The sequence below is a fragment of the Myxine glutinosa genome, chromosome 3, assembly GCF_964187855.1.
Source record: "Myxine glutinosa chromosome 3, kmMyxGlut1.1, whole genome shotgun sequence".
Lineage (NCBI taxonomy): Eukaryota > Metazoa > Chordata > Myxini > Myxiniformes > Myxinidae > Myxine > Myxine glutinosa.
In genome coordinates, this window is record NC_136263.1 from 34,470,523 (window position 1) to 34,495,146 (window position 24,624).

The 24,624-nt window shown below is 45.5% G+C and overlaps 1 protein-coding gene and 1 long non-coding RNA gene across 2 annotated transcripts in view; one reads left to right on the forward strand and one right to left on the reverse strand.

Annotated features, from left to right (window-relative positions):
- Positions 1-242: 242 nt before the first annotated feature.
- LOC137412564 (cation channel sperm-associated protein 2) overlaps positions 243-24,624 on the forward strand; it is an 81,241-nt gene continuing 56,859 nt past the window's right edge. Inside the window, exons 1-7 of the mRNA XM_078773852.1 lie at positions 243-448; positions 6,522-6,652; positions 6,877-7,005; positions 12,821-12,889; positions 13,163-13,338; positions 14,023-14,187; positions 14,297-14,478. Of these exons, the coding sequence (XP_078629978.1) occupies positions 6,532-6,652; positions 6,877-7,005; positions 12,821-12,889; positions 13,163-13,338; positions 14,023-14,187; positions 14,297-14,478 (842 nt within the window). The 5' untranslated portion in view covers positions 243-448; positions 6,522-6,531. The remainder of the gene's footprint in view (positions 449-6,521; positions 6,653-6,876; positions 7,006-12,820; positions 12,890-13,162; positions 13,339-14,022; positions 14,188-14,296; positions 14,479-24,624) is intronic.
- LOC144891284 (uncharacterized) lies at positions 6,363-13,644 on the reverse strand. Its single transcript, XR_013622796.1, has 3 exons — positions 13,534-13,644; positions 10,555-10,799; positions 6,363-9,751 (listed from the first exon to the last, which is right to left on the reverse strand). It is a non-coding gene; the product is annotated as an uncharacterized LOC144891284 (long non-coding RNA).

The window sequence follows — 24,624 nt, forward strand, 5'->3', positions numbered from 1 at the left end:
TGGCCCACCCGTGGTGCTCCATCCGTGGGGTCGTGAACGATCAGCTGCGTTCAAACGCCTTTGGGGTTCGCCAGGACGAATGTTGTCGTATGGTTCGCGGCCATCTTTCCCCCGCCGACACGATCCACCTACCAATACAATAGGGTTGCCACCCGTCCCGTATAATACGTTCAGGAATGACTCGTAACTATGGTGACGAGTAACCATCGTTAACGAACGAACTCGAATTTCAATACAATTTTGGTGTCAAATTCGAACTCACTACCACCCTTAGTATTGACGTCACAACGGTTCGTGTCGTCACAGAGCGATGCAAAATCTTCATGGCCGTTACCCTGGTGATCTGTCCCATTTGAAACATTGTTTCGACATCGAGAGGACGCGCGCCTTCATCGTCGTTCGTCTCTTCCTTTATACTCTGCTATTACCTGTGGTTTCAACAGAACAGGTGAGTTTTAAATAGATATTGACGGGAGAGCGTCGCTCCAGCAGAATATCGCCTTCGGGGGAATGCAACCCAACCCTTGACATGTCCATCAACACATTGATGACGCACCCTGGCAGTTTATACATTATAGCTGCGTCGGTATTCGATCCCCGGGTGGACAGCTTCGAGGCGAGTGTGCGTTACAAACTGGGAGAAGTACCATTCGCTCAATCATCAAACTCGATTTTAAAAATTCCCACGCATCCCCTCCATACCTCATCTGACATATAAATAAGAACGTTTGTTACTTGCAAAATCGAAAATTTTCAAGTATATTGTTTCGGTTGCGTTTGTGGTTCTGTTTGTCTGTTTGCTTGTCACCGGCTTACAGGTCACAATTTTCAACCGATCTTCACGAAATTCACCAAATGGTAGAGTTGGTCAAAAGCAAGAACACAGTGGGCTGAGAGGGTGAAATATTGGAAATATCTCAATATCTTGGGTTAAAAGAATCCCCTGATAGTGGTTGAGGGCTCGTTAGTAGCGTATTACTAAGCTTATTACAACGAGAAAAAATTTGTTTTTAAATTTTGATTTTGAGGGGTCTGGGCCCAAATTACCATATTTGGGCATTTCGGGCTCAAAACACATTTTCGGGTATATCTTGGCTTAAAAGAATCCCCTGATAGTGGTTGAGGGCTCGTTAGAAGCGTATTACTAAGCTTATTACAACGAGAAAAAATTTGTTTTTAAATTTTGATTTTGAGGGGTCTGGGCCCAAATTACCATATTTGGGCATTTGGGCAACATGAAAAGGGTTGATTTAGGGGTAAATCTGATTGCATTTTTGGATTTCCCAGGTCAAAAAACTTCCCAGTGTGAAATTTTAGCCCTAGAACTTGATTATTCAAGAAAATGTTAAAATGGAAATAGACGCCCCGGAAACGGCTTGCAATAGATTTTCGAAAATTGACTTTTGTGTGAAATTCATTTTTTCTAATTGCCACAAGTCAGATTTCACAATATATGCATTTTCTAAGGCACTGAGACCTATATTTTCAGAAAATATACACTGGAGTAAATCTGGCTTGTGGCATTTTGAAATTTTTACAGATATGCGGCAAATTTTGGGTGGAAAAAACATCGATTTTATGGGTAAATAATCAAAAATCGGCAAAAAATTTGACCGAAAACCTCAAATTTTTGGCACTTGAAGGCTGTACAGCCTAATATTTGATTAGATTCAGTGAACTTGGTACATTTATGGTTTAGTATGAAAGAATTAGGTTTAATGGGCATAATTTTGTCATTTTCTTAGCCTTTGACAGATTTATTGGCAAAATACAGTTTCCGCGAAACCATTGAGCTAAGGTTATCGCGAAATTGAAATATTGCCGATCTTCTAACGTTCACCATTTTTCTTGGAGTTGAGCTTTTGACTTACTTTTTTTTTTGTTAAACTGGATTTTTTTTCTAGTTTCTGAAGCACTCAGAGCCATTGATGCCTGATAAGAGTCCATTTTTGGTAATTTCCAGGCTCCAGCCCACTGTGAAGAAGCCTATTGTTTTTAAGGTCAAAAGGTCAACATAGGCCAAAAGGTCAACATAGGCCAAATTTCTAAAATCCTCCATTTTCATCCGATTGACCTGAAATTTCAAGAGGACTTGCATATCTGGTTACTGAATTCAACCACAAATTATATTTTAGGTGCAACATAGGCCAAAAGGTCAACATAGGCCAAAAGGCCGAGATCGAAATGGTGGCTGTACATAGAGAACGGTGTATTTCGAGCTCAGATTCCGATACCAATTCCACCATCATTAGCAACTCTGAAGGTTCTCAGTGTGTTGACACTGATCATGGGATTGTGAAGAAACTATTGGAAACTTTTATTGTGTTTTTTTTACCTCTCCCACCCCCCACCCCCCTTCCCACGCCTCCTCCCCCCCTCCCCACCCCCCCAAGTCCTCTCCCTCCCAAAGATCTCCCTGCTCTCAAATGTTGTGCTTGTGTGCTTCCCCCTCTCTCCCCATCTTGTCTCCCGCTCCCTTTATTTCGTCTTATGTGTCTGTTTGTTTTTTCTCATTAATGTTCGCTCTTACACGAGCCTCGATCTTGTAAACAACAACAAAAAAAAAGGTCAACATCGCCCTAGTTTCTAAAATCCTCATTTTTCATCCAATTGACTTGAAATTTGAAGAGGACTTGCATATCTGGTCACTGAATTCAACCACCAAGTATACTTGAGGTCAACATAGGCCAAAAGGTCAACATCGGCCAAATTTCTAAAATCACCAATTTTCATTTGATTGACTTGAACTTCCAAGAGGATTTTATATATATGGTCACTGAATTCAACCACCATTTATTTTTGAGGTCAACATAGGCCAAATTTTTAATATCCTCAATTTTCATCCGATTGACTTGAAAATTGAACAGCATTTGCACATTGAGTCACTAAATAAGGAAACTAACTATTTTTGAGGTCAAAAGGTCAAAGGTCAACTCAAGGTCAACCTTCCAAAATCATCATTTTTCATCTGAAAAATCGTCATTTTTCATCCTGTTGACCCGAGCTTTGATCAAGATTGTAAATTTTAATCTTCATGAAATGGACAATTTGCTGTATCAATGGAAAACTTTGGGGGGGGGGGGGGGAGGGAGGGGATTTTGCAGGTATCGTGCTCCGTATGACGTCTTCTTGTTTGTTTGTTTATGCTTTTGGACCCTGCAGGGACCAGTGCAACCAAACTTTGCAGGGCTTCCTCGTTCATCGAGAAGAAGGTCGAAGACTATGTTTGGATTTTAAAAACTTTAACAAATATATCAGATAATTGGCCTTCAGTCCTCAATCGGGTATTGTGCTTATCGTCACTCTACCAAGTGACTGTAGGGCGTGCCTCGGGGTTTTTCCTGAGATCGAGTAATATGTTTTGTCCAGTTTGTATTTAGTGATTTGTTGTCAACAACACAAATATAACTAGAACGTCACTTGGTAGAGAGGGCAATCCGGGTACTTACTTTTTCCACATGCGAAATTTGCATTTATGTTTATTTAAATTATACAATGGACTACAAAATGTAAATGTTTCATGATATTTGTTATATTATATCACCTTTATTTATCAATATTGTAGAAATGAAGATCTAATAGTTGTATGTTGAAATATGTTGAAAAAGTCAAAACTTTACATGGGGTGTACTTACTTTTTCACGTGACTGTATGATATAAATTCAATTCATTTAAATTCGTGGTTTTATTATCAAACATCGCAGCCAGAAGCTGGCTAACCCCTGCTCTAGCAGGGAAACTGGCCTTGAAATGCATGTTGTTGTTGTTGCAGCCAGAAGCTGATTTGTGAATGATTTACAATATGAAATCAAAGTTAAGAAACCGAAAAAAATTCCAATGACTTTAATAACACTTACAAATAAATAAAATGGATTAAAAAGTACGAATTGTTTTTAAAAACAACTCATTGTCCAACAACGGCGTCGCCAGGCTTGTTTGATCCTTTCGTTGAAGAACATAGTACGATTTGGGTGGGGATACGAGTTAGCAAATAATGTAAGTACGAGTATGAATTTTTTTCTGGCTTCAGGCATGGTCAGCCAGTTCGTGAATGACTTGGGTAAATAAACGGTGAATGTTAAACGATGAACCAATGAATTCCACATTCCCGTGCCACCTTCAGTCGAACATCAGGCATTGACAGCACGTTCTCAATATTTTCATTCCAAACAGCATCATTCATCATTCCAATCACAAATTAATACCATAGTATTGTTGCGGATTCCGGTTCTATCGACGTACTAAAGGGGGGGGGGGGGTTAGGAGGGGTGAAGACCCCGTTTCCCCCCCACAGACACCGGATCCATGGGGTCGTCGATCGCGACTAAACTCACGGTCGACAGGTTGCTAAGCAGCTTCAAATGCCAATCCCCCAACCACGGGTGAAGCATTATTGGTCACTACCCAAATACCTTTGAGACCACGTGGTTAGAAAGACCGGCAAATGAACCCCCTCTTGCGATTTCACACCTTATTCCAATGGAGTGTGGCGGAGCGGTTTTTGCGCTGGTGTGAATCACGGTTATTCTGCGTGATTTATGGGCCTAATTAAAGAGTCAAATTCGGTTCGGACTATGCTGGGCCAATCGGGGAAAAGATGTACACAAACAGTTTGAAAGGAAACAAAATGTACACTTTTATTTATTATTCACAGAACAAGGACGAGAGGCAGGCTTATCAATTCTTACCTATCTAAATCCCAACAGGCACCTTGCACACACACACACGGGGAATGAATCGTACAGGTTAACTCGCACCGAGCAACGTGCAGTCGCTGACTCTGGTTCGCCAGCTTCGGCGCGCAGTTCCCGACCCGTTCAGGACGCGCAGCTTGAAGAAGGTCCGCAGAACAAGCCGCCGCATCAAAGTCAGCACAAACGACGGTCCAGGTTGGAGAACGATTCAGCGCAGGTGACGACCCAGCTCGGATGAAGCACCACGAGGAAAGAAGGTCGATCACAAGAAGGACGAACCAGCATGGAGGACAGCCAGCTTGGAGGACCACGACAAGAGGGAAGCGAGAGAGAGCAGAGAGAACTCGAAGTGGGATGGGCACCGGGTTTATATTGGGGTGAAAGGCTTTCTGGAATGTTCCATGGCCCTCATTGGCCGGTTTGCTAGTGAAGTTTGCTGGGGAAGAGTCCAGACCTGATTGGTTGTTTACGTGTCCACGACCTCTCATTGGTTGTTTGTGTGTCCACGATCTCTTATTCGGTGTTTGCGTGTCCATGATCTCTCATTAGTTACCTGCTGGTGATGTGGGCGGTTCTTTTAGCCACACCTACCACAGTCGCGGTTAATCACGTGGACTGTGCTTGTAGCCACGCCTCCTTGCACATGAATCGACGTCTTCCTTCAACTATACGAAGGTTTGAAATCATGCTTCAACTCAACGCATATCTCCTTTAATTACTACACAATGGGAAGGGAGCTAATCTTTACATTTAATAAGAAATAACTGACTAATGCAGGCTACATGTTGTCGTGTAAATAACTAGGGGAGGTGTTCTTTATTGCAAAACCACAACAGTATTAATATATCAAAATATAATGTTAAATCACGATTGTATTGAGATATTGGCAAACCAGTGAACCGTCATCTGTTGACTTCTGAATATGGGAGCAAGGTCCATGTCGATTGTATGTCAAAATCATAATTATATTGAGGAATTTTGGAAATCCCCTACCTACCTTACGACACCCGCTCGGACCCCCAAAACGTTCCACAGTTTATTTTATTTCCTTTCAGTAAAATATGCAATTGTAATGGTTACTGAACATTTATGTACTTGCTTTTACTTTTTATGTTATAATATAAATTTGATTATAAATGCCCCACCATTTATGTTACCCGCCCCCCCTCCTCCAACACCCCCTGCCCCCGCCCCCGTTATGTGACCAGATCCTCAGTTCTGATTGGCGGCCATACGTAATAGGCAAGGGTGGGGCATTGAGAGCAGGGTTCCGCCTCTGGGATAACTAAATCACCAGAAAGATTTGGGCATGGGGACCCCACCAGATTTAGTCACCTCAGACGTTTGTTCGTGGTTGCTCAGCAACCCGTCTGCACCAAAGTTGTCTGTGACTTATCGACATCAGGATCAAAGGTCGGGAAGCAGGTCTGATCGAGGCCACTCGTGTCCCGGCCGACAAAACCATAACAATATATACGACCTCAGGCCTGTATGGCTTCAAACAAGAAAATTAGGCCAGTTGGTTCATCATTTCTGTGGCCTATCATTTGGTCTATCTTGGTGGTTTGAATTGTGTTACAATAATGTGATAGGGCAAATTAGTTAGCAATTGTCGCAGTGGTATAAAATTGTTTAAAAATCAATTAAAAGGCTTCAAACAGACACAACTCCTTGTTTTATGTGTAGATTTATGCAGTCCCCTCCCACCCAACAAGGACGGAATTTAAGTCAATAAAATGAGAGATTGAATTAATGTGGTGTTGATGTAGAGCAGGTTAATTGTCTTCTTCCTCAGTCAAAGTTCCTTTGTGCATCCTTGTGTGTAAGTACTGCAGGAATGGCAATCTCCGAGAGAGTGAAGAATATCCGGATTGCACAAGTAATGAGGTTCAATCTGCTTGGGCGGGTGAACCATCGGCATTGGCACAAAGCTCACATATCTCACACTGAAGACCCAGGTCTGAGCCACACTTGTTTCCACCTGATTTAAAATCCATGTCAATTATCTAGATCTTGAGTAACTGTCATTCACCATTGGTTGGCAGGATAGCTCATTTGAATGAGAAAGATTGTATCTGGATGAGAAAGTTCGAATGACTTGACGAAAGCCCATGAGATTTTTTTTCTTCCTCTTTCAGGCAAGTACCTCATTTCTCTACTAATTCAAGCATTATATTTGCAGATGACGTTGTGCTTGATGAATGCAATACAAGACTGGCGTACCCATCGGAGCGCATTCCAAAGCAGTTCTGTGAAGATGAACATGTCAACATTGCCAGGCTCAGAAAATTTGCAAATTTTGTCATAAACAGTATCCTTTTTATTCATGATCGAGATTCATTGGGGTTATCTGCCGGCAGAATAGCCTGAAGGTATGTGCACTCTCCTCTGAGCTGTTTCGCCTGGGTTCAAATCTCTACCCAGCTGTAAACTCTCATCCTAATTTTCACAGGAAGCAATGTGGACACCGTTCATCGTTAAGGAGGATCCGTGTGCCAGCACCATGCTGTATACGATATAAGTGTTACGTGGAAGGAGGGGGTGACCTTAATTTGTGGGCGTGAACACCTCATGTGGTAGGTGGGGCTAGTCGATGAGATCATGAGAACTTCTCATGAGAGTCTGGCCAGAGCTGTAGATAGCGAGAGTTTGGCGAACCAAACAATGGGCGCCATGTTGTTACCCAAGGTCAAGTGCACGAGCGTGCATGCAACTTACTGCTATTGGGGAAGGGTTTATTTTTATGTTCCTGAGTTTCATACATCGTTTAGTTGTGTGTTGTTTGTTATTTGTTTAGTCAGTTGCAAATCCTGTCCCTGTTACACAAATGTACGTACAAGTATTGATTAGATTTGTTGGAATTTCACTGATCCATTATTTTTCATTTACAGTGCATTAAGCTTTTGTTTTTTTCACATTCAGTCATCCCAAACGAGGGTCGTTGAATTGCTGGGCTTCAATTCTTTCGTTTGAAGAATAAAAATCTCCTTGCTCCATCCATTATGTCTATAAAATAACCACCTTCTAGAGGCCATTTTTCCCCACAGAGCAGGGGTTGGCCTTTTTCGGGCACCGTGGTCCCCTTTTTGAAGCAATGTTTTATGGCCGGATGCCCTTCCTGCCGCCAACCCTGTTGGTCGCCTCTTGCGACACACAGGGACTTACCAGTGAGCTGGTACTCAATTTGCCGACCTGGAAGGATGGCAGGCTGAGTCAACCCCCCTGGCGTTAATTCAGCGATCGACCGCGATTTGAACCCAGGATCCTAGGATCCCAAGCCGGCACCCTAACCGCTAAGCCAACACCAGGTATCTCATCCATTATGTCTATATTGGATGGAATTAATTATTTTTTAATGTTAATCCATCGATATCCCTTTGCGTGTTTAATGACTGACTATGTGTAGCGTTCACTCTGTACTTTCTGCTGGTATATCTGAAGTGATGAAGATTCATTCAATTCACTCGTCAACTTATACACGATTAGGTCTCTACCTCATCTATGTACTTCCTCTCTTCCTACTCTCTTTTTCCTTCAATGCATTCCCCTTTTCCTCTCATTTTTACTCCTCAAAATCCCTTTCTTCCTATTTCCTTACTCTCTTCTGTCTTTAATACACTTCTCCCTTCCCTATCTCGGCACCTTTCCTCCTCCACTGCCTCCCTTCCCCTCTCTCACAATTTCATCTTCACTCTTTCTCACTCTCTTGCCTCTCCTCTTCCATCTTCGAAGTCATACTGATTAATTGATTGTGCTACAAGGAAGCTGACAAATTTATGTTTAGATTAACTTGACACTTTAATTGCACAATGTTGGTGAGATGATCTACAAAAGGAAGAATGTATAGTACATCCGATTGCACACAGTTAGTTGAACTGCTAAAGTATCATTACTGCTTCATGAATGTACACACAAAGCAAGTACATGTACACACATTTGAACATATACATGTATTTGAATTCCATGTGTTAACATGCTATGTCCACTTGCTGAGGGCTCCTTGTCGTTTATATGTTTTATGCCCTTAAATTATCACAATTTTGTTGCAACTTCTCGCATTACCATACTCTTGCTTCCTCGTGCTCAACTTGACTTCGATTTAGTTAGTTTATCTTTACGCACATTCCCCTGTTTCCTCGCATAAAAGTGTAACCTCGTAGTGAAGAATTTCATTAAGAGACTGCGCTTCAGCCCATGGCAGGCTGGTAAGTCAATGTCATGCTGAACTTTGAGCAAGCAATGCCAAAACCTTTCAAAAGGGCACGATTTGCACTGCCCATGTCAGATGTGATTGCTGTGACATGCAACTCAATGTCTTTTGCTTTCTGCAAGACTTCCAGAATGACTGGCTTTAGTTTCGTTCCATCCATGGCGTTCCCAGTGAAGTGATCTGCCACCGTTTGTTTCCATCTCGTTGTCACTCCTCAAAGCATGATCACTCGGGCATGTGTAGCTTCACCACTGTGATCTGGTAATGTAACATCCCCTCGCATACAGCTAGAACTTACATCGTATTGGAGGCCTGCTTTGATCGCCATCTCATCAAGGGTGAGGCAACACTCCCTCTCTTCTTGTCTCATTGCCGCTACTTTCAATTGTAGAAAGGTGAAAACTTCATGTAAGATGCCTGGATCCACGGAGACAACTTCCAGTCTTCTTCTCAGTGATCTAGCTGATGGCAAAGGTTGATTTTGGGCAAGGAGCAGCTCATATCCGGTCGCTCCACATGCAAAGTTTAATTGAAGACCTTTTTTGACAGTGTCAGCTGACCATTTATTCCCCCGTGTACTTGCATGATTGAGTTTGGCAAGCTGATCTTTGTTGAAGACACTTGAAACTGTCACCTCTCGCAGTTTACACTGTTTAAGAACCTTCTTCTTCTCTCTCCTGTCCTTGGCCAGAGTCTGTTTTAGTCTTGATATCTTGTTTGTCAAGGCTTTCAGTTTCTCTTCGCAGCTCAGTCTCACCAGAACATGATGCATTCTGCAGGGTGTTGCTTGTCAGATCCAAGTCTGCATGGTTGGGTTGGTAATCTGGAATATCCTGTTCGCTGCCATCTGTTCAAAAAAGCAAAATAAAAGTGGAAGAAAACTGATTAGAAACATCTGTTGCACACCTGACACACACATGCATACAAACTAGAAAATCAAGATAGAATTACACACGTAAAGTAATAATATAAGAAAATGAATTTCTTAATACAGAAACTAAACATCAATAAAAAGAAATTAATAGAAGTATCTTGAAAGTGTAACACTATACAGGAAACTCCTGTCGACTTTTTCTTCTCTGTCAAACTTTAAAAACTTGTTATTTGTTAATTGTATTTAAAAAAAAAAAAAATGCGTGGCTGTACTTTGTCGAATTGTTCACATTGCACAGTTTGTACATCGATTTTATCTTGATGTTAATTAACAAGTCTTTGCAAGCAAATATGTTGTCAGAAAGCTAAATATTTTTAAGATATATATTTTACTGAAATTACCAGTCATATTGATGTTCTTAATTAAACTGTTTGAGTTCACATACTGAAATATGCTGCACCTTCAGTAGTTGCCTCTTTTGTGTGTGTGTGTGTGTGTGTGTGTGTGTGTGTGTGTGTGTGTGTGTGTGTGTGTGTGTGTGTGTGTGTGTGTGTGTGTGTGTGTGTGTGTGTGTGTGTGTGTGTGTGTGTGTCATGTGCTAGAATGTATGATTCTCTTTGAAATGTCCACACATTCAAGAATCAAATTATTTATTAAAGCCCTACTCTGATGGCCTTTTATCTAGTAAATTAAAAATTTGAATAAATTTACAAATTCTAGAAGAAAGTATGGTAAACATGTGGTATTCTTTTAATTTTTTTAAACAACATAATTACCATCGGCACTGGACTCGCTTAGCTGTATCTGGGACTGAATAGCATCAAGGGATGAAGTACAATACGAGTGCTCCAGTCATATTGTTTTTGTTGCATTGTTAGATGGTTCGTGTACTAAATCTGTCCTGCATCGTTTTTGAAGTCTCCTGGGCTGCGAAGTCAAACTTCGTTGGAATAGCATTTGGCTTGAGCTTCCTCAGGTCATCGGCCCTCTGACACTCATATTGTGTCTCGTCGAAATGATCCTGCAAAGAAAAAGAAAGACAAAGACGAACTTTTAGTGGGGTGTGTGCACTGTGTGTCACTATTGCTGAGCCAAATACGGGCACGAGATTTGGGTTAAAAATCCTGTTTAACTCACATTTACGGGTTGATCCTGACGTCTGTTCCTAATTGTCGACTGGACGGGGCTAGCCTCACCGCTTCCTGGGTCGGCCTAATCTATCTTGGACTAGACCCTAGGCCTAGCCCCCAGTCTGCCCAGATGACTATCTGATCTCTGCCCAGATGAGATCAACTCTGATAGCGTAGACCAGAGCATATCCAGGTGTATTGACCTAAGCATGTGGCTTGAAATTTACTTTGTTAGTTAGTGTTACGTAAGACTGAGTCTGTGAGAGGCATGGACACTTACTTCGCACAAGAAAGAGTTGTCGTTTGGTTTCCAGCCTTCTCGTCGAACCTTTATCTCCCAAATTTTCCTTCGATCTGGGTTGCGGGGAAAACGGTGCATTGATTTTCCCCTGTCTGAACGATTAGAAAAACCGTATGCCGGACAGCACGGCATTTTTTTTTTTTTGACTGATGAAAAACGAAGCTAATGCATGCAATGCGGTGCACGTTCTGCTAGTTACGGAGGTTGGGTAACAACATGGCACCTGTGAATCACATGACAGCGCTTAACCAATCATAGGGCAGACCAGTTGAAACCGGGTTGACTGAACTCTCTCCATCTATGGCTCTGAGTCTGGCCATCACAATCTGTCTGGCCAATGTGTGTCAGCCATGGTGGCGTAATGTGCTGTGGAGAGGCAAGTGCCATTCATAAATTATTTTTATAGGCACTGTGGGAAGAATGGCCAGAGCAGAGGTCTCCGTTCAGGTCTATCATCATAATTATGGATGTTTCAAACAACGTCAGGAATGGATGGAACATGGAACACATTCAGGGATTTATCATCAACTCCACCGTGGAATATTAATTTGAGAGAATTTAAATTAGAATATGAAGTACGCTCTTTGCCTTCAAGGAAATTACTTGAACTGAAATGTAATATTAATTGAAATAACATCCCATCATTTTACAATTTTTGAGATATTTATAACTTGCTGAAGCAATGCCAAGAAAAAAACTGCTGTCAATGGTCCTCGAACCCCTTATATTATAATACGTGAACCACGTGATCAAGGTATTTCTCGAGGCCGTTCATCTAGCAGATGTGTGGTGTGGTCTATACATATTAAAGTTGGTGGGAATATATAAGGTCAGGAATGGAATTGGACAGAGAGAGAGGGAGAGGGAGAGGAGAGGAGAGGAGAGGAAAGGAGAGGAGAGGAGAGAGAGAAAGAAACAAAGAAAGAAAGAACTACTGTTTTAATCTTTGTCTGAGGCTGAATAAAGATATAAGAGCAAGGGCAAAGTTATCTGGCCAGATGTTTTGCAGAATTCAAACTTGAAGCAAAGTCCACTCATCATTTATAAACAAAACTAGTGAGGTACCTGTGCTGCAGGTGGCAGCGCAAAATCTAAAAAAATGATTTGAGAAATGGTGTGAAAACTCCCAGCGCAGGACACCTGTTGGGAGGAAAAAGGGTTCCACAGAAAGTTTGGCAGGCCAGTCCCAAAACTGAGGGAGTAGTTCGGGGACAGACAGACAGACAGACAGACAGACAGACACTTGTTTTATTCTCGAAAGATTCCCAATTATGTCTCCTGCCTTTGATGGCCACTGCACAGCCAGTACCAGGTATCAGGTCTCTAGTGATCCTGCCAAAAGGCAATGACCTCTACAATAGCATAACTGGAATGTCAGTTGACTTGGCACACCTATTTGTGCTCATTTCTTGCAGAATCCGTGTTTAGCTAGCAAAATCGCTGCTGGCAGTATTTAGCTCTCTCCTAATGCAGGCCTCGGCGTAGGTTGGTAACTTTTACGGATGAACGTGATGGCACTTGCGAGGAGGTTATCAGTTTGTGAGACTTTGACTTTGAGTAACTTCATTATTATTTGAGTTGTTGTTGTTTTTACCTTGACATTCGTGCCAGATTTCATCTACCAGATATTTGTTCTTATCCTCATCCACCTCGGCTTTCTTCTTTTCATATTTGATACATGTAAGTGGCTTGGACTGGAGGCCGTTGTGATTGTTGAATGAAATGTCAACGCATCTCGACATCCAACACAGGAAGTTGTTCATCCAATACAGGAAGTTGTTCTTCCAACACAGGAAGTTGTTCATCCAATACAGGAAGTTGTTCATCCAATACAGGAAGTTGTTCTTCCAACAAAGACTAAAAACTCGACTGGAGTTTTCTGCAATGAAACTTCAATGTGCACCTTTCAACCTCTCCCCCCCCCCCCCCCCCCTCTCCTCTCCCCCTTCCCAGGTTATGAAGAAATTTTGGAAAGTACCCATTTTGTCCTTGCAAGGGCAGTGGTGGATTACATATTACTTCCAATCTTTATTCTCTCCATTTGTGAAATCGTACTTCAGTGGATCATTGATTTTAAGGGCTTCTGGAAGGACTATTTCAACATTGTTGACCTCACCTTGACCATTTTGGTAAGTTAACCTTTTCATACAGTCCCACAATAGAATAATGTTTTTTGCATTTCCAGTTTGCACTATCGCATCAAAGCATGGGGGAATTTTAAACGTGAATAAAATCAAAACCTGAAACTCCACAAACGCATCACTCACATTATTCTTCTCAGCAAACACTCGTCTCTTCATATATGCACACGCACACCCACTCACTTTATAATTTAATGATAGAAGATACTTCAAATGTACACCAGAGGCCGATGGGACCTCGGAGCGACGCGAAGCAAACAAAATGGTGGCGCCTGGATAATGGGCGGTGCTTGTGAAGCTGGGGGCGAGGCGTGGCCTGTATAATGGGCGGTGCTTGTGAAGCTGGGGGCGAGGCGTGGCCTGTATAATGGGCGGTGCTTGTGAAGCTGGGGGCGAGGCGTGGCCTGGATAATGGGCGGTGCTTGACGCTTGTCAAGCTGGGGGCGAGGCGTGGCCTGGATAATGGGCGGTGCTAGCACAGGCAAAACTGACCTTTTAATACATATATAAGAAGAATATTCTCCTTCCTGAGCATCAGGATTAAAAGCGATGTGATTGTTTTAATCAAAAAGGGAAGGCCGTGTTAATCAGCCATTTTGTATATGAGGTTTTGGTAGCCTACCTGCTTGATCTCACCATGGTGCTTGCTTTGAATCCCATCGCATCTCACAGGCCCTGATTCCCCACGTGATGCTGGTTACCATGGATACTAGTTCTGTCGCCCGTATGGAAGACATCGAATTCATGAAGAAATTCCGCGTGTTATTCACTCTCAAAGTGATTCCGCGAGTGGAAGGATTTCGAAGGCTGGTTGTGCTGGTCTTCAAAACGCTTCAGGTGTTATTTTCCTTCATGTATTTCATTCCTCCAGGTAATCAAGGAACCTTTGTGTTTACATTTGACGAAGGGATGACTGACTAACTCGGTATGTTTTTCTCTTGTTTAGAAAATGAAGAACATTTTGGTGAATTTTCTCATCATTTCCTACACCTTTGCAACATCCGGAGTACTTTTCTTCAAAGATTTTGGGGACGAGGCCCACCTTTCAGGCACCAACGGGACCGACGCCCATTTTGGGATGGAACCCCACCTTGCAGACCACACACAGGCCTACACCCACAGTTTTAAGTAAGTTTACTCATTTGTTTCATCACTAATACTATTACAAGAGCTATATAATGATACAAGAGGATAATTTGAAACATGATTGTAGACTTACGAGACCGACACCGGGTTCCAGCCAGCACGTCCAGTTGTGGCCCATATGAGTCCTATGTGGGATAACTTGTGGGTCCCAAGTGTGTACCCCCCCCAGGTATGCTCCATCTGGATTTGCCCATAGGTTCCACCTGGGGCCCAACTGGGTTAGCCCATGTGGGCAGAGCATGGGCTTTTCGTGGGCTACCCCATGTGGGCAGGGCATGGGATTTTCGTGGGCTACCCCATGTGGGCAGGGCATGGGCTTTTTGTGGGCTAGCCCACATAGGCAGGACGTTATTATTGCCCTCGCCAGAGGAGAGGGTATTGCATTTGATTCCGTTTGTTTGCTTGTTTGTTTGTCCGCACAGAATAAATATGATTTTCTCTGCAACTTATGCCAGGAAGAGGAACGACAGACGCGCTCTTTATTTTGAGGCAGTTGCAGGACAAGTACATGGAGAAGAGGAAGAAGTTGTTTCTTGGGTTTGTTGATCTGGAGAAAGCATTCGATAGGGTTCCACGCAAAGTATTGACATGGGCATTGAGGAAGTTAGGAGTGGAGGAATGGTTGATCAGAGTAGTGATGGCAATGTACAAAAGAGCGCGCACAGCTGTAAGGACGAAGGACGGGAACAGTGGTGAGTTTGAGGTGAAAGTGGGAGTGCATCAGGGGTCGGTACTAAGTCCACTACTATTTGTAGCTGTGATGGAGGTGCTGGCTCAGAACGTAAAGGAGGGTTTACCGTGGGAGTTGTTGTATGCAGATGATCTGGTGTTGATTGCGGAAAGTATGGATGGACTGAAGGAAAAGATGAACAAGTGGAAGGAATGTATGGAGACAAAAGGTCTGAAGGTGAATATAGGAAAGACGAAGGTGATGGCAAGTGGTAAAGCAGGTGGTGAGCTGGATAGAACTGGGAAGTGGCCATGTGCTGTGTGCAGGAAGGGTGTCGGAGTGAACTCCATTCAATGTACAATGTGCGCTGAGTGGGTTCATCAAAAATGTAGTGGTCTGAGAGGGTCATTAACCAGTGTGGCAGCTACATTCAAATGTAAGGTGTGCACAGAGGGAGCTGCCTGCAGATGGAGGAAATGTTGAGTTGGAGCTTGGAGACGGCGTGAAGCTGGAAGGTGTGAAAATATTTTGCTACCTCGGAGACATGCAGAATTGAGAAGGTGGATCAGACTCGGCACCGGTTGCTAGAGTGAAAGGTGCATGGAAGAAGTTTCGGGAACTGAGTGGCGTGCTGATGAGGAGGGGAGTGTCTTTGAAGCTGAAGGGAAAGGTGTATTCTGCATGTGCGAGAAGTGTTATGATTTATGGGACCGAGACATGGGTCATGAATGTAGAGCAGCAATAAAGGCTGGAAAGGGTGGAAATGCGAATGGTTCGGTGGATGTGCCGAGTATCGTTGAGAGAGAGGAAGACAAATGATGAATTGCGAAAGATGATGGGAATAGAGCCTGTGATTGATGCTGTGAAGAGGAACAGGTCGAGATGGTTTGGTCATGTGTTGAGGAAGGATAAAAGTGACTGGTTGAGAAGAGTGATGGAAATGAATGTGGAAGGAAGTAGATGACGGGGAAGACCGAGAAAGACTTGGTTAAAGATGGTGGAAGAAGAAATGCGGGCAAGGGGGTTAACAAGGAGAGATGCAGAAAATAGGGCAAAATGGAGATTGTCATGGGGACCGCAAGGCTAACCCCCGCTCTGGCAGGGAAAATGGCCTTAAGAATGCATGTTGTTGTTGTTGTCTGCAACCGTTGGTCTGATTGACAGGAATTTTTCACCAGACGTGCACCTCCACCTGTATAATTTGTAATGATAATTATGACATCATTTCGGATCATTGGGCATGGTATGGGTGACATCTTGGAAAAAACAAAAAACTTTGACCTCTATATCTCCAAAAGTGCTGCATATAAAAAATTGAGATATGGCTCATTGTAAAGAACTCTCCATGGGGAATATCATATCTTAATGATAGTCATAAATGCCTCTATTATGACGTCATAAGTCGACAAGTACAAAACTTTGTTTTGACATTTTTTTTTTTTTTTTTTTTTTTTTTTTTGTATACAAGATCGAGGCTCGTGAAAGAGCGAACATTAATCACACAGAAAGACAAACCGACACATAAAACATATAACATAGGGAGCGGTAGACAAGATGGGGAGAGAGGGGGAAGGACACAAACACAACATTTGAGAGCAGGGACCGAGAGACATGGAGACATCGAGAGATCTGAGAGAGGGCGAGGGCTTTGGGGGGGGGGGGGGGGCGTGGGAAGGGGGCAGTGGGAGAGGTATAAAACATATGGACACTGCCAGGACTTCCAGGAAAGAAGTTGGAATTTCAAACAAGGTGGATCTGGGGTGAATTAGCGGGGGTAGAAAAGATCAAGGTTTTGGATGGGGGAAGATAAGAGATGGTGGTGAACAGCTGTTTTAAAGACCTGGAGGGAGGAGTGGGGTTGAAGGGAGTGAGGTAGTTTGTTCCAGAGGCGGGAGAAAAGAGGAATGAAAGAGTGAAGGTGAGCGGAGAGCCGAGATTTCGGCAGTTTAACCATCAGAGGGTTGCTGGCAGATCTTGTGCGACCTGTAGGAATATTTGGGGGACAGAGCACAGAGAGAGCTGGGGGTGCAAGGCCGGAGAGGAGTCGGTAGAAGACAGAAAGACCACCTACCTGCCTGCGGTGAGTGAGTGAAAGGCCCTCAGAGATAGCTTCATCGCGGGAGATTCCAATAATTCTGAAAGCTTTGGTTTCAACAGCGTGAAGCCGAGCTAGGTGTGAGGCAGGAGCACCGGCCCATAGGGGAGAACAGTATTCCATTGAGCTGCGGATGAAAGCCTTGTATGTGGTGAGGAGCTCAGGTGTGCCGAGGAAGGACTTCGCACGACGGAGGATGCCCAGTCGGCGACTGGCTTTGGAGGCCAGCTTGGAAATGTGGTTTTCCCAAGAAAGATCATGGCAGATAGTGAGACCCAAAATCTTGAGCGACAGAACTTCTTGGAGAGGATTGTTGAGAAAGTAGATGGGAGGGTTGTCCAGTCGATCTTTTCGGAGAGACATAGTAAGAGTGTGAGATTTGTCAGGATTGAAAGACATGTTCCACATGTTTGACCAGTCTGTGATTTTGTCCAGGTCTTCAGAGAGTGAGGAGGCAGCAGACTGCCGATCTGAGGGAAGAGGAATGGAGCGGCAGAGAGTGGAGTCATCAGCAAAGAGATAGAGAGGATTTTCGAGAGAGTCAGAGAGATCATTGATGAAGACCAGAAAAAGCACGGGGCCCAGAACACTGCCTTGGGGAACTCCAGCCTGAACAGGAAGAGGAGATGAAAGAAACCCATTCAGGGCCACACGTTGACGACGACTAGAGAGGAAGTCCGCCAGCCATGCGTGGAGATTTCCATGGATACCAAAGGAGGAGAGTTTGGTGAGCAGAGCGGGGTGCCAGACCGTGTCGAAGGCACGTGATATGTCGAGGGAGACAGCTCTAATTTCCTGTTTGGCATTGAGGACCTCCATCCATTGTTGAGACAGCAGAAGCAGCATGTCCAGAGTAGAGTGACCTGGTCTGAAACCAAATTGATGATCAGAGATCAAGCCATTGGAGAAGAGGAAAGATTTCATATCAGAAGCAATGATGGATTCCATGACTTTGCTGATAATTGGGAGAAGGCTGATTGGTCTGTATTTGCTAGGATCTGTTTTTGCACCTTTTTTGTGCAAAGCGGTGATGTTGGCTGATTTCCAAGCAGATGGCAGTTGACCTTGAGCAAAAGAGAGGGTGAAGAGAACAGAGAGAGGGTGAGATAGAGCAGCAGAGCAGGATTTCAGGACCCGTGGGCTGATGCCGTCGGGTCCAGTTGCAGAATCAGAGTCGAGGGTTGACAGAAACTTTTCCACCTTGTCAGGAGGAAAGGACACGGAGTCCAGGAGCAGCAGGGTACGACTGGGTATGGTGGGTACAGAGAGGGATGGGTTTGGGACACAAGATTTAGAGGCAAACACAGAGTTGAGGCATTCAGCTTTTTCACGTGTGGAGTCAGCTGTGTAGCCGTTTGAGGTAAGGGAGGGGATGGAGGGGGAACAAACACCAGAAACGGATTTGACCAGACGCCACCAGGATTTGGAAGAGGGAGACAGATAAGAGAGTTCGGTCTTGAGAACGGAGAGATATTGTTTCCTGGCTCTCCTGAGGGTGGACAAACATATTTGTTAAATATGTTAAAACTATGTTAAATATGTTAACCGCCATATTTGTTTTAACACTAAAAACACTAAAAACACATCCTGGCAAGGGTCTGCAATCTCTGATTGCTCTTTCTTGTTGTACATGTGGTCCATATGGGAACAGCCTTCCTGAGGCTGTTCAATCCCACTCTTTTCTCCTGGGCATCGAGCAGGCAGTCATCCCCCATCCCTATCTGCAATCGTTTCTTCCGCCATATATATATTGTTACGGATCTCGGTTACGGCACTCCCCTTACCGAGGGGGGTTTAATCCCCTCGTCTATCACACTGGCCGTCCGAGTCCTGGAGCTATGACGTCACTTCCGGTCAGCGGTGAGTCGGGTTGTAAGCCCAATCCGTCCTACTACCTAATTACCAGCGCCTTCCGGTAAGCGAGGAAATGAGCCCCGCCGGAGCCGCGGCTGTAATGGACACGCCGAGCGAAGCGAGCCACGACTCAGGCCGTTAACAAAAGGACTAAACCCGATTATAGTGGTTGGCCAAATCATGCCATAGGTACTCAATTGGAAGAAAAGACGGAGGCGATCGAATGAGAGGAAACCAGAGTAAGAGAATAACAAAGAGTGGGTTTATTAATTATATACAAAAACCCAAAAGAAGAGGAAATGAAAGCAATATACAGAGCAAAAGGACACAGGGCAAGCTTAACTATACAGTCTTACTTACAACCCCGGACAAACAAACAGACTTACACGAACAGAGAATGGCAGGAAGGAGTGGCTGGAAGGGGGAGGAGGTCCAAGCCGATGGCAGGGCAGGAAGGTCCAGGCAGATGCGCAGCGTCGAGGTCCGCTCCAGTCCACGCTCCGGGCTTGATGCGAAACCCGGCGGCAGCTGCACGTATGGTTTCACGCGGTCGGACAATGTGAATATATGGCGATATTGTCGTTGTCAACGGACCCACTCTCCTGCCTTATGATTCAGCGTGTTCTCCTCTGGTACCTTGCACTTCGGACCTTCGCACTCATCTCTCCTCTCTCAAAGCAGTCCCTCGCAGCCGCTTTTATAGGGCGTTCTTGTATCCAGGCGCCGGCTCCTATGACACGCCTACCGGTCGGCTCACCTCGGCCCTGGTTGGCCGGCGAGGGCTCGCTGGCTCCACCTCTGATGGTGAGTTGACGTGCCACACCTTGTTCTTGTGTCCCGCCCCCTTTTTCCTCGGCCTGAGACCGCATGTTCAATGGCGGCTTGGGGCCATCAAACAAACCAAGACAAAGGGCAGCGAACGCTGCCCTACCGCTACTGCACTTTGAAGAGCAGGAGATGATTGGGGAAATTGAAGGGGCCTATCTTATTTGATTAATGCAACGCAGATTCAACTATTGGGAACAGATCCTTAACTAAAACACATAATAATGAAACAACTACAGAGAGGTCCTATGGTGCTCTACGTGTTGTACATGGACTAACTAGGGTGCGCTCTTTAATAAAGCCAAATAATGGGGATATTTACAGGGGATCATTTATAAGGGAACATTTACTAAAATTTACAAAGTGAAGGTTCTAAAAACCGTAACACAGCACCCGTCTCTCCTCCAGGGCCGTCCCGGCCCGAAAGAACTTTAACTTAATGTGGCACTCAGGTGTAGTAACCCTCTACTATTAACCTTACCCTGAGTGCGACAGTTTTAAAACAATTAAGTATGTCCCACTGCTACGTTGCATCCACCCTAACAGATTCACGCCCACAGGATAACCGAATCACGGAATTATTTCCAAACTACACATAAAGCCGGTGGGGAGCATCATTTACAAGACACTAAATATGTACACTGCAAACCCAGGACCTGTCTTTTGGGAGACAAAAATATGTTTTGCAAGAGGAAGGAGCATGCACTGCACTGTACCGATACACCATACCCACATGCCCGGGGATGCACAATTGATATTGCAGTGCACCCCCGAGCACAAGAGCATTACAAAGCAACAATCAGCACCAAAGCACTAAAAGCACCATCCAGTGCTCATTTCACACATGTCATCACATTTCAATAATAAACAAACTGATGACTCTCTTCTCAGCTCCTGCTCTGCTGGCCCGATGTTTCTTGATGTTGTCGTTCTTGTGGCTTGGTGCCTATTTGTAATAATAAAAAAGGCACACAATGCGTCCATTTTTTAAATTTATGGCCAACAGGGGCCAACTAAGGGTGGTCCACCTGTATGGCATAGGGGCCACCTCACCGTGGTCCGCAAGCAAGCTTTTCTCTGGCCATCATGGCCGGTCCCAGCAGAGGGGCCAGGCCCCAACAACATGGGGTCCATAAGTGTGGTGCTTAGCCACAGAACCGTGGTCCATATGGTGGTGCTAGGCCGCACGCCGTGCGGTCCATAAGGTGGTGTACCGGTCCAGGCAGGCTGTGCAGCGGTGGTTCGGTTCGGGCACTGCGGCTACCTGCGCACTCCCCCCGGACCCAAAAGAACAAGCCGTGAGTGGGGAAGGAAGGACACAGCAAGCAGCAAGGTCGCAAGGGTACACATTAATAAAGGTAATGCAAGGTGAGGTGCGCATGGGAGCGAGCGGAGAAAGGTCGTCCATGCTGTACGTCACCCCCCCCCCCCCCCTGTCACCAACCCTACCCTTGCCCTTACCCCGTATTTACAAAATTCTACACATTTACAAATTTGTCACTACTGTCTCGTCTTCCCCATATCTCCCTGAATCCAAATTGGTCACCAATCCCTCTAATCCAAATTTGCCCCCCAATTACAATTCCTCATCAATCCCTCCTCAGGAGGAAGAGATGGAATTACAGCACAATGTCACACTTACGTCATGATGCGTCTTCCAATCCAACCAAACACTTGCAAAAATCAGTGGTGTGGAGTCCTGTCATCACCTCAGGTGAGTGGATGCAGATGGTGCGAAGAGATTTCAATCCTAACTATACTTCTAAATGACTTTAACACTTTTACTCTACCCGGGATCTTTCCCTGCAAAACCATTGGCCATCTTACACTATGTGGTTCTAAGGACCGAACTCCCATTGACCAAACTGCGGTGCTCACCAATTTGGGGTCTCACTCCCCCGATTCTTCACCCTGTGGCTTCGCACAATTTCCAGGCTGGGTCGTGTGGCGCTCCCAGCAGGTCCGCTCACCTGCACACCTCCGCCACTGCAGTTGGCTCCTGAGCTTACCTGCTCCTTACCCTAACCTACCTAGGGAAGGCCCTCTGGCGCTCTCACCCCCTACCGCCCTCTCTGGCGTCAGGCTTCCCGGGTCCGTCCTCCGGATCCTCGGGCCCCATTGAACAACTCTACTGGCTCCCAGAGCCTACCTGTGGCCTCACCTGGCCGACATACTAACAGTGGCGGAGTGCCCATTTAATCATTCGTACTAACAGGCCACATGCCCAGCCATTCCACTTTACTCATGCACCAATCACAACACTCTGTGCCACTACTTGCACCACAGATGCCAATATCCAACTACAATTTACCTACTCCCTCTACCTACTTTTAAACTACCCTCCCCGGGTATTCGTGAAGGGGGTCCATCTTCCCCACCCACTCCTTTCGCACCAACCACTCCACTCCACGTATTCCACACTACTCACTCCACACCATCCATTCCATACTCCATTCCATCTATTCCATACTCAATTCACTCCAGACCATCTATTCCATACTAACTATTCTACACAACCATTCTCCATACACCTGTGCTTCGCTTGCACACCTGTGCCCACACACCTGGTGTCACCTGCACACCTGGTGGCACTTGCACCCTCCTTTCCTCCCAGGCTCATTCATTCAATACAACTCACAATCGCACTTTTCACAATACGCTGCTCAATCACCTCCTTCACACACACTGCATCATCTAAGCTGACTACTCCCTTCTGAAACTCGTGCTTCCCAGTCGCCCCTTATACTATTGCACTCCCTCGTCATTATAATCCACTAATCTGCTACGCCCCCTCTACAGGTACATGTCACTACTTAACTCTACAGTTACCTATGGTCATCTTTCTAAATCCTAACAATAACCTAACCCTCCTGGGCTAGTTTGCACAGCCACCCCATAAACTAATGCTCATGTGCCCTGATGGTGATGTGAGGAATGGTGGATTTACCATCCCTCTACACCATATACCTTTTGCCATCAATTTCCAATTTTGCCAATCAAATTTGCCCATCAAATTTGCCAATCCAATTTACCAATCCAATTTGCCAATCATATTCACTATCCCTACCAAATGTCCGTTAAACTTGAGCCTCGGTGCGTCATGACATTTTCAAAGCTCGGCTTCGCAAAGCCGATCAATGAATTCGGGTGGTTTGGTCTCCTGCGGTTGGGTCCGTCTGGCATCCGATTCAGGGGAGGAGGTTTCATCAGGCCAAGGTTCAAAGCACCATCCCGGCGCGGGGCCTTTCGCTCCCATGCGCGGTGGGTCAGCCTTGCCCGGGTGGAACGCCGCCACCACAAGGGGGCGCCGTTCCGACCCCTCCTACCCTCCCTCGAACCGGGCCGCCCACTTTGCCTGGCAAAACGCGGACGCGACCGTGCAGGGCGGGGTCCGGCCCGAATCGTGCACGACGCTCCGAACAGGAGCGACGCGACACCGATCCCCGCCGGCTCCCACAGTACACAAAGCCCGGCACGGACCGAGGGCTCGCGTCGGGTATACGTCGGCCTAACCGCTGCCCTGGTCAACGTCGATGCTCCCCGTACATGCTCACACGCATACGCGACCCCTTTCACACTCTCCAAAACCGGTGCTCCAACGCCGCTCATACATCCCACGCATTCTAACACTGTACTCGCTTGTGCATTCTCTTTCACTCCATACTCCGGTGTACTCATAAAGCTCACCACACACTCGCGCACATTCTTGCGCATCCATTCTCCTCGCACACTCTATCACACACCTTTCTTCCCCCGTTACGTCCTCTGTAACACTCACCACGGGTGTGCACTCCTGCACATACCCACTCACGTGCTCCGATGTGCACTTCCGCACACGCGCCACAACCAACTCAGGTGTGCATTCCCGCACACGCTCAACCATTCCAAGTGCATTCTTTCTCACTCGCCACAACCAACTCGCACTCCATGTCACTCTCACCACCACACTCTGTCGTGCATTCATTCACACTCGTACATCTCACCACGGACCTTTCACTAGCGCCCGGGTGCCGTCGCGACCCCACGCGCGCGGAAATTTTTTTTGCGCCAAACACAGACCGACTCACTTGGGCGCTTCTTCCTCCTCGCTCCAACACCTGCAAACTTTCCATTTGGTTTATAAGCACAGCATCACGATGCGAATCCAGACTTTGTGCAATTTCCATTCCTTCACCCCGCGGGTGCTCTTCTACGTCTGCGGTGTCTCCAATTCCAATTTCCACCACTATTGGTTCGATTGATTCGATTTGAATTTATTTTTTCTTTCCCTCGACGACCGCTGGTCCGAATAAAATTTCCTTTTCTACCTCGGCGGTCGCCGGCTTCCCCATACCCCGGGTCGCGATTTCTACCCCGGTCCAGTTACCTGCGCCTTGCTCCAACTCGCTTTTCCCGCGCTTCTCAAGCCGCGTTACCTCGTCGCATACCCTTGTGTCTTTCCCGCTCGCCCTGCGGTTAATGCTCTGCCCACATTCTTTTACGCTGTTTCTCAATTTCTCTCCCAGTCTATTTTCCAATCCCTTGAAGCTATCCTCCGTTTTGACTATAAAGGCCATCATGTGGGTCACGAATAGGCCCCAGTCTACTGCCGCTGCAGGCTCGGCTACCGCGACCACATGCGCGGCGCCGCCATTTTGTGCGCCCTCAACCCCCGCTACCGCATCCTCATTTTTTTTATTTTTTT